Raw genomic sequence first — 10,790 nt, forward strand, 5'->3', positions numbered from 1 at the left:
CCTATTTTCACGCGCGTGTCCCTCCGTATCTGGGATGAACAGAAGGCCCTCAGTGGATTCTGTCGACATCGTGCTGCGTGTACTTTACAGGTTATTCAAGGCATTCGAGGCATCAAGCTTGCGGGATGGTCATCTCAAACAATGGTCTTGAACAAGTTGTGCGGAATGAGAGTTATTGAGTTGGTAACGGCAAGCCGTTTGTGGCACAACCGAGCCCTGCTAGAAGCGGCGTGTGCATTGTTGCCAACTTTAGCCTCTATGGCAAGTCTCATTCTGTATGATACTCTCCATGAGGGTGTGCCAGATCCAGCGAAAGCTTTCTCATCCTTTGCTCTCTTCTTGGCTCTCAAGCCGCACGTCAACCGAGCGGCACAGGCAGCAGTCCAGTTGCAGGATCTCCTTGTCGGATGCCGCGCGATCGAGATGTGGTTGGTGACGGAAGAACCGCACGAAATGAGAACAACCTCTGCAGAGTGGGCGGTTGATATTGCCCAAAACACTGTTCTCAGTTGGCCAGCCAGATCGTCGGCTGATGACTTCCACCTCTTTTTCAACACCCAGGTTCAGATTATGAACGGGGAGCTTGTAGCTGTTTGCGGCCGCCCTGAGTCTGGCAAATCCTCTCTGATGCACGCTATTGCAAGTCAAATGTGTCTCGAAACGGGAAGCTTTGAATTGGGTATCAGCTCAAAAGCGGCTTTGGCTAGCCAGACACCATGGATTAGACAAGGCTCAATCCGGAGCAACATCATTTTCAGCCAGAAGTTTGATGAGGCCAGATATTGGAAGGTCATCAACACTTGTGCTCTTATGGCCGATCTCGAGCGCATGCCCCGGCGAGATCTCACCGTTGTTGGAGCAGGCGGCCAAGGTCTCTCAAGTGGACAGGCACAGCGCGTGAATATCGCCCGAGCGATTTACTCGAATGCGGATATTGTTCTTGTTGATGATTGCCTTCGAAATCTCGACCCTTCAACTAGCAAGACGGTATTTGAATACGGTCTCTGTGGCCTAGCAAAAGATCGCACACGATTTGTCGCGACGAACCAGGCTTGGGTGGCCCGCCAATGTGACCGGATACTGTGGCTCGAAGATGGAAAGGCTACCTGGCTCACTTCTCCAAGTAAACTTGAAGACTATTTCCCATCCCATATGGGAGAAGAACTTGTGGAAAACTCCTTAACTCAACCACAGGAAGCTCAGTCTTCTCCCCGGCAGGCTCTAACGAAAGCCTCTAATGCAGATTCCAGGAGCAGGTCGGAGTCATTGCCATCTCATGAAGACACAAAACGACGTGACTCCTTTAAATTTTATCTAGGGCTTAGCGGTGGACCCAAGGCAGCGCTCATAGTGGGTGTTATTGTCTTTTCATGGCAAGTCACTGCTGCAGCTGTCGTTTTATGGCTTTCTTTATGGACATCTGACCGGTTTGGTCTTTCCGGCTTTGCGTCAGTGACATTATTTGCTATGTTTGGTTTTGGCGAGGCGCTACTAGCGTATGTCTTGTGCCTTAACATCACCTCAAAGATGTTACATGCAAGCCATAGCTTGTGGGAACGATCGGTGAGGCGAGTCGTTGCTGCACCCATGGGGTTCTTCCAAAACTCTCTACTTGGTAGCATCATGGACCGTCTCTCAAAAGATGCGGACACAACGGACAGGGAGTTGATAGAAGCCACCCGCAACGCTACACTTCATCTCGCACGATTACTTGGTGGCGTTGCCTTGATGCTCACGATGGAATTCAAGGTATGTCCTGCGACAACCACATCATGAGTAGTTAATACTTACGAATTTTTTTCTTAGCTTTTACTTGTCGTCTTACCGGGTCTATCTGCAGTCGTTGCCATGATGCACAGATATGCTCCACGCCTCAAGGCTGCTCGCTGTCAGGAGGCTGAACTGCGTGCTCGTGTTAATGCTGCATTTAGTGAGAGCGTCGAAGGCTCCAGCTCCATTTCGGTCTATCAAATCGAATTGTCGGCTCGGTCAACTTTGGTCCAGCGGCTAAATGAATGGAGCGACGTTCGACTTCTGGCCGCCGCAAATTTACGCTGGCTTGAAGTCAGACTTGACGCGATTGTGGCTACTACTATTGGGCTGACCGGTGCTCTTGTTGTCGCTTCGTCCGCTTCACTATCACCATCAACTGTTGGTCTCATTATGAGCCAGGCTTTAGTGCTGCCGCCGTCTTTGAGACAAGGCATGAGATTTTCTACTAGTGCCTTCCAGTCCATGGTCGCAGTGGAGCGTCTGTCGTCTTATGCTACCAGTATGCCTCGCGAAGGGGAGGCAGAACGCGCTTCAAGGTACCGCATTGCTTATGACGCGTCATGGCCGGCCTCTGGAGAATTAGACTTCCGGAATGTGAGTGTTTCGCATCGTCAGGAGCCCGGCAAAGAAGCTCCGACGGCGTTGCACGATATATCTCTCAGCATACCGAGCGGCATGCACGTTGCGGTCGTAGGCCCAACTGGCGCAGGGAAATCGACACTCGTTTCTCTCCTGCTGCGCCTCCTTGACCCGTCGACTGGCACCATAACCTTGGACAGCGTCTCCATGGTTGACGTACCACTTCACACGCTACGCTCCCACATTGCAGCAGTCCCCCATGACGCTGTACTGCTTCCCAATAGCACTGTTCGCGAGATGATTGATCCTAATCACATTCACTCTCCGTCTGCGATATCTCGACTACTATCGGATTTGGATCTGCTGGCCGGCTTGCAGAATGAGCCACCTCTGGAACTCGACACGATAGCTGGTGAGCAGGTAGCTCAAGGAACAGGGAGGGCCCGGCTGCTGGCTTTGGCCGCCGTGTTACTGAATAAACCACGGGTATGTGTACTCGACGAGACACTTGGGTGTTTGAACGTTCAGACAGATATCAACGTCACGGGCATGACGAGGGACGTGTTGAAGAGCTACACAATGGTTGCGATCACACATCGCATGAGAGTGGCAATATTATTTGATCGAGTGCTTGTGCTCGACGAGGGTGGAGTACAGGCATACGGCACGCATTCGGATGTATGGAAGAGCAGCCGGTTTTTCAGAGAGGCTTGCAGTCGGGATGGTGTCACTGCCGAAGCCGTTCGTCTAGCTAAGAAATCAAATAGCATAAACTGATATATTTGGATATCAGTAACTGTTTGACCCGAAGACAAACTAGCTGATAAAAAGTTGAGGTTCAATGCCTAAGAGCTTGGTCTTTCTGTCACAACCGGAGGACATCGTACGATTCCTCTTGAATGACCTGTTGCCACGAAATGTCTGAAGTTATAGCCGCGTTGTCACGCCTCGACCAAACTATCTGAACCAATTCATGCAACACTGTGACATTCCTGAAGCCAAACTTCGCTTGCTGATTAAAACAATCGTTGGCACGGTTTCGTAAGCTGGGAATATTGCAGGTGGATCCCAAAACCAGTATTGGCCAAAGTATGATACTGCCAGCGCTCCCATGAGATACCTTCTTGATAGCCTCCAGTTCTTTGAGTCCGTTATCTATGAGTGCCTCTACAGAGTCGAGAGATGCGCCTTTTACTGTTCGTTGGAAGTGAACAAGTTCGGCATAGTAGAAGGCTCTATCCATGTGCTGAAGAATGAGGGCCTCGGTTGTTTCAGTGTATGCAGACTTCGATGCAGGGAAGTCTAAATAAAGCTTCAGTTCGAAGGAATCTACTTCCTTTTCGCCGTATCTGTTTCGTAATTTGTGTATCTGGTTGATCTCCGCAAGATTTCGAATGGCTCTTGGCGATATGCCGCCGCTAACTTGTGCCACATGAAAAGCTTCGTCGTTTTCAGCATCAGTTGTGATCTCGTCGGAGACCATGACATTGCTTAACACGGCCATGGAAGTCATGGCCCACGCCATTTGTAGAAGCTCCTCCGAAACAGACTGTCGTGTCAATAGCCTTTGAAAATGCTTCAGGCCTTTTTTCATGTGATTCCGCCACCGACGAGGCACCGCAGACACTGCCTCCATAGAAACGCATGCCATCATTGCCAGGGAAACCTCGAACTCATCGCCCGTTGTGCTTCCATCAAGGCTATGCTGCAAATGCGTGATAGCCAAATAGTCATGCTTCATAGCAAGTGTGAGATCCTCATCACGAGGTCCACTGCCAAGTTCAGCAAGGTTGTACGCTGCCAAAGCACAAACAGCATGAAACAGAGCAATACCCGGTCCGGAATGCGAAGAGTTGGACAGCAACCCCGCCAAGGCCACAGGAAGCCACACAGTCCTACATGGATTATCAGGTTTGTCAATGAGCATAAGTCTCGAGCTTAACGACGTGACAAAATGATGAATTAATCGTTTTTGTCGTGCTGGCATTGAAAGAAGATTGAGATGATTACGAGTTTCGCAATTGATCTTTTGTTCTGAACGTCTTTGCTGTGGCTCAGACAAGGACTCTGGCCTTCGTTGCTGCGTTGTTTCGCTCATCGTAGACCGTTCGGAAACAGCGGACTCAGTCACGTATCTCTGATCGTAAACCTCCTCTGGCCACGTAAACTCAGCGAAGGTGTTCCAGAGAACGTTTGATACTTCATCGAGGGCTTCAAACTGCAGCCCGTCGTTGTTGATTGCTTCATTCTCCTCTTGAGAATGAGGATCACCGGCATCGTTCAGCGCAAGGCAAGATGCGACATCCAAAGCCTCAGGACTGTTTCCACTGTCGCTGTGGGAATGCACCGTTGGAGGACTCTGTTCGTCGGTTGTGGCGAAAGAATTTGAAGCGAACGAGGCTTTCGAGTGTCTGATAGAAAATAATGAAAACAAATCGCAATCAGAGGGAGGGATCTCGCCGAGAAAGGCCAGATTGAGTGACGGCATATCACTCTCGTGTTCGAGGGGCATTGGCGGCGATAGAGCGTGTCCTGATAGCGGCAATTGATCGGCTGTCTTCAATCGTGGTTTTTCACGGCTGTCTAGCCTGGCGTCCCTCTTTTCGGCCCAAAAGAGACGTACACCGAAGCCTTCACAGGTAAGAGCGGATTGTAGACATCGTCTACACTGCGGTCGTTGCTCGTCGCATTTCACGCGTCGATTTCGGCAAGTCCAACAGCCTGTGTGGCTTCTCGTGTATCTTGACTTTGAGCTCATGGTGGTTGGATCCGGATTCGAGAGATAGATCGAGGCTTTCACCGAAGGAAGGAGATGCAAACGAGGGATCAAATAGCACGAGATAAGATAGCTAGTCGAAATGAGGGCAGGCTTATCTGGCGATGTCCAGGATGATGATAATGCAGTCCCTGAAATGGCAATTCCTGCCGACCGAGGAAATAGCTACGGAGATAAGCCAAGCTAGAGGATTCTTGCTTCCTGTGGCAAACACGCAAATCTCGTGACTTGACACGAAAGTAGAAGCCCATTTGGTCATTCAATGAATCAAATGACTTAATTAATCGGACGACCCCAAGCTCGTATCTCGAAGATATCGATTTCGCTAGATTAGATTTCACACTTTCAAGCACCAGTCATGATGGCTAATGGCGCAGATACCCGAGGATCATCTCAGCCTGCCAAGGCTGTGCTTCCCGTTGACGAAATAGATGAACAGAAACCTGCCGCAAGTGATCGGGTTCTCAAAGAACGCGTACTACGCGAGGAGGCGGAAAGTGTCGATACCGGGGCGGTCTCTCGGATCACAGAGGCCTCATTCCCACAGATCCTCTCAAGTTGGCCTTACGCAGTTATGTGGTCCTTCTTGCTCACTTCACCAATGATTCTGTGAGTACCCAAACCCAGTTATTATCGTCCAGCCTCATTAATCGCATCACTCAGGAACACATACAGCCCAGCGTGGATTACACAACTTTTTACACTCCCAGCATTCTTGTCACAATTTGGGGAGCAACATGAAGGACAGTACTCCTGATCAGCTGCATGGCAGACAGCGTTATCAACCACTGCGGTTGTGGGACAAGTCATCGGGTGCATTCTCATACCAGTACCTATGGTAGGTAACACTACTTAAATTGCATCATTTCTCTTGTTGAACCACTCATAGGAAACATACGGGCGGAAGTGGTGTTCCATCGTGTCGTTGCTTATGATTGCCACCTTCGTTTCGTTACGGTGCAGTTCGTCAGCAAAACCCTAATTATATTGACGATTAGCGTTCTGCTCCTCGGCGTGGTACTTGGTTCCTTCAGCGTTCTGTCTCTTACATACGCTGTGGAGGTTGCCCCTTACAAGTTGCGTGGTCTTTTTACTTCATTTGCGAGCCTCTGTATTCAACTTGGGGCAGTATTGTCCGTTTCCATCGGCTCAGCAACATCTTCACTGACAGGACGCTGGGATACTCCGCTGGCTTTGCGGTGCAGTGGGCATGGCCCGCTCTACTCCTACCTATCATAATTTTTGCTCCAGAGAGGTATGTCATGATTTGCTACACCAAAAATGTGCAGTTAACAAAATGAAGTCCCGTCTGGCTAGTACGCAGAGGCCGAATAGTGGATGCCCAAAGATCACTCGGAAGACTTTCAACAAATGGCGTTGATGTCCGAACGACTCTGAGTAATATTCTGGAGACAGATCGTCACGAAACAATGGCTGAAGGCTCCTCATCACTTCGGCAGTGCTTTTCTGGAACCAATCGTCGACGGACTATGATCGCGATTGTCTCCTTCACATCGATCTACACGACGGGCTATATCTTCACAGGCTACAGCACGTATCTACTCTCACGTAAATTCCCACAAACGAACTTACCCTACACTGATCATTGCTGACGAGCCTGATGTTTAGTTGGGGGCATTCCGACAGAAACCTCCTTCATGATGTCCATCGGCATCAGTGCAGCCGCATTGTGTGGTAACCTCTTTGGAATGGGGCTAATGGTGCGTTACAGTCGCAGAAGCCTATGGCTTACTGGATTGGTGACTGCAACCATTGTCATGTTGTGCATTGGGGTTCTCGGAGCTGTATCTAAGGCCTTTGATGATCTTTCCATCATCTGGGCTCAAGCAGGATTGATGCTTGTTTGGAACCTTGTCTTCGGTGCCATGATCAGTCCGGCTGCAACAGCGATCATGAGCGAAGTTGCGTCATCCCAGCTTCGATCGAAAACCATTGCGGTTTCCAGCGCAGCTCAATTTTCTGGCACCATCGTCGTCATTATCATTCTACCGTTTATGATCAATCCTGAGCAAGGAAATTTGGCTGGAAAATCGGGACTTGTATTTGCCGCCGTGTCATTCTTGTATGCGATATGGGGATTCTTCAACGTTCCGGACACGAACCGCCATGTCGAAGAACTAGACGAGTTGTTTGAAAGCAATATCAACGCAAGGGCATTTGAAGATAGCCAGATTCACTGCAGGTTTGAGTAATAATGCGATTGATTGTATCTGGAAAACTTCTTGTCGATAACTTCAATGTTTCATGAATGAGCTGCACACAGATGTAGGCGAGTTGGCCGGTGAGGTTCATCCCATTGATGGGGCACCATTATCCCTTCGACTGCCGGTGGCGTGCAATCTTTAGAGGCTACTCATTTGTCTACTTCATCATCTCTTCACATAGCAATTTGATATGTATCGACCATCGCCACTCGGTATTAACGTGCCATGGAACATCGGGCCTTTCGGCCTCCGTGGTGGAGCTTGCGTGATCGGCAGTATGCGGCCAGAGCTGAGAAGCCAATCCGCGTCGTGAGCTGATCCCTACTGCGTCTAGCTCGCCTATGACTGCCTGAATTGAATCAGGATATATTGTTGCCCCAATCCACCCAGTCGAGAAACGTATCGTATCTGCAGTGACTACCCTATTCGTTCATGGTTCCTTATCCGGCTTTCAAACTTGGCCTCCGCATGGACTGGCTTCTTTCTTACGCACATGTTGGTACCGGCGATGTTGATCCCTGATGCAATATACTTAGGATTCGATTTTAGGCATAAAAAGATGAACAGAACGAGCTGATCTTGTGCATGTCCTCGGGGAGGATCATATTGTCATTTAGGTACCTACTAGTTGGGGTGCATGTGAGGCAAGTTGATCGAGATGTAAATCAAATTTATTTTGATGCTTGTAGAAAGCTTTGGATGATTCTCATCTCCATTTTATGGGAAGACTCCGCTATGTTGAGGAAGTTTCGAGCCCACCCAGTAGGGGTTTTCACAGTAGGAGGGAAGACTCCGCTATAAAGAGCTTAGAGCTGTTTGATCGCTTCCACAAAAACCTCCAGTGTCGCGCCAGGCCACGCAATTTCTTTAGCCCCAATAGCCGTCGTCGTCGGTCTAGTGTCGCCACAGTAATCTTTGATGTTCTTGAGCCATTCCCCGAGCCTCTCTGTCGAGGTATCGAGCGTGAGGAAATGCACCTTGTAAACTGCCTGCCATCCTGTTTCGACACCCGCAGCTTGCAGCACTGCCTTGACATTTTCAAAAGCCTGGCGGTACTCCTCGCGGTAGTCGGTGGGGACTTCGCCACTTTCGAGATTTCCAACCTGGCCAGTGACGTGAACAATGACAGCGTTTGATGGGACTGTAATTGCATTCGAAAGATGGCCCTGGTTGGCAAGTTCTTCTTGAGACCCCGGGACATTGAAGCAACGAACGCCGGCTTGGTTCAGGATTGGCGACAGATATTCCGACGACATGTTTGCTGACAATTGTTCGTAGTAGATAGGCGATTAAGAGATTGTTTGATTGTATATGTGAATAATAAGTTGTTCAGTTATAACACTAGGTCTTTGACGATCAGGTAAGGGGCGGATGGTCGAGGTTTATATGCTTTTCTTTTCCGGCCATAAAATATCTTCCAATCCGAATCAGACTGAATATACCGTTATCAAGCAATCTTGATCAAGCAAACACACGCTAGTTAGAGCGCCGGATTTGAGGCGGAATGAACGATATGAGAGCGGCCAAGGTTCGAATTGGGTAATTGTAAGCGAGGATATCTTCCCGCTGCTCCCAAAGGGTCACGACGGTCGTGATAAGCAAATTAATCATCAAAAACAGGTTTCACACTGCCTAGAATCCAAATATGGCACTGAAAAGGGTATATAAATACCAGTTCATGTCTTTGACGTAGAACCACGACCACTCTGACGAAGAATCACGACTATTCTGACAAAAACGATCGAAAAAATCGTTTTGGCCTTTTAAGATCCTTTCCTACAGAGCAGCAGCATTCATGTCTTTCTCAAACGATGGCTACGAGTGGACCCCTGAAGGTGGTTTGAAGACAGGCCTCCCGACTGATGCTGTCATTGACCCTCCGAAGCTCTTACCAAACCCCGAAAAGGAGTTTGATGTCATTGTTGTTGGAGCGGGGTATGCTGGTCTTCGGGCGCTTCGTGACCTGAGCATTCAAGGTAGACTATTTCGTATATATTGAGAGCCACTTGACTAATCGAAACATTGCAATAAGGTTACAAAGTGCTTCTCTTGGAGGGACGAGATCGAATCGGCGGTCGCAGCTGGACTGTCAAGAAGGATGGCTACGTGTACGAAGTTGGAGGCACTTGGATTCATCGAAATCAGGCCCAAGTATGGGCTGAAGCTGTTCGGTATGGGCTTGATGACAAGCTCAAAGACAGCATGGAATTTTACGAGGGATCTCGGGAGCCTACTGTCAACCGGGACGGCGTCTTGATCGACATCCCGTTCACTGACGAAGTATGTCTCCTTCCACTACCACTACCGATTAGATTTGCTAACCTCAAGCAAGGCTGTCATCACAGGCTATGAAAAATTTACTAACATAGATGGCCAATGTGGAAACTCTGTATACGCCCTGAACACTTCCCAGTGGCTTGATAATGAGGAATTTTCCAAGTGGGATCACATGTCTTGCCAGGACAGACTTGATCAGATCCGAGACATTTTGACTCCCGAGGAACATGAGGCTATCTTGGGAACACTTTTCAGCATGACAAAGGGTCCCATGACGAGGCCCTCTTTCGGTGAAATTCTCCGATGGTCTGCAATCAGCGGAGGATCTATACAAGCTTTTGGCGATCACGCGGCACGATGGAAATTTGCTGATGGGCAGACGGCCTTAGCTCGGTCAATGTTCGACGACGCATGCTCCTCGGGCAATTTGTCATACAGCTTCAAGACCCCAGTATCACGAATCAGCACGGAAGCCAACATGATCACTGTCACAGCCAATAGTGGGAGCTCCTTCGTTGCTCAGCACGTCATAGTCGCAATTCCGCTCAACTGTCTGAAGGACATCACGTTTGATCCCGCACTCCCTCCTCTCAAGGCGGAAGCCAATCTCCAAGGGCACAGCAACCATGCCTACAAGGTCTGTATTGAGGTGGCTGGGAAGGACTGGCGGAACTGGCAGGGCCATGCTTTTCCAGACAAAGGTATCCCGTTCCTCATTGGCGATGGCATTACTCCCCAGGGCAACTCCTACCTTATCACGACACCTGGCGATTACATCAATCCCCAGCAAGAGCCAGAAAAGTTGCTGGATGCTCTGTAGTATTTGCATCCTGATCTTAAGATTCAAAGAATTGTGAGCGCACTTAATTATCCAAATGACTCACTGTACCATTACTGACCCTTTCTGCTAGTTCGGATGCGACTACTTCAGCGATCCATTTTCAAAGGGTGGCTGGGCTGTTCATAGCCCTGGTTTCGTGATGAAGTACCTCAAAGCTCTCCAGGCGCCTGTTGGCAACATCCACTTTGCTAGCGCCGATTGGGCTGATCTCTGGAGAGGATTTATTGATGGTGCTTTGGAATCAGGAGCGCGTGCTGTTTCCGCGATTCATCTGCAGAGAGCTGCTGCCTAGGAACTTCGTCGTTTGCCGGCATGAATG

At 49.2% G+C, this 10,790-nt stretch overlaps 2 protein-coding genes across 2 annotated transcripts; one reads left to right on the plus strand and one right to left on the minus strand.

The window, feature by feature from the left end:
- Positions 1-8,159: 8,159 nt before the first annotated feature.
- COL26b_007026 (uncharacterized protein) lies at positions 8,160-8,609 on the minus strand (the record flags this gene model as incomplete). Its single annotated transcript, XM_053179834.1, has 1 exon — positions 8,160-8,609. One exon carries the CDS (start codon positions 8,607-8,609, stop codon positions 8,160-8,162), a length of 450 nt encoding a protein of 149 aa, XP_053036182.1.
- A 539-nt stretch (positions 8,610-9,148) lies between these two features.
- Positions 9,149-10,450, plus strand: COL26b_007027 (uncharacterized protein; the record flags this gene model as incomplete). Its single annotated transcript, XM_053179835.1, has 3 exons — positions 9,149-9,288; positions 9,435-9,633; positions 9,767-10,450. 3 exons carry the CDS (start codon positions 9,149-9,151, stop codon positions 10,448-10,450), a joined length of 1,023 nt encoding a protein of 340 aa, XP_053036183.1.
- Positions 10,451-10,790: the final 340 nt, after the last annotated feature.

This window comes from Colletotrichum chrysophilum (genome assembly GCF_026319265.1).
Source record: "Colletotrichum chrysophilum strain AFK26 chromosome Unknown scaffold_55, whole genome shotgun sequence".
Taxonomy (NCBI): Eukaryota; Fungi; Ascomycota; class Sordariomycetes; order Glomerellales; family Glomerellaceae; genus Colletotrichum; species Colletotrichum chrysophilum.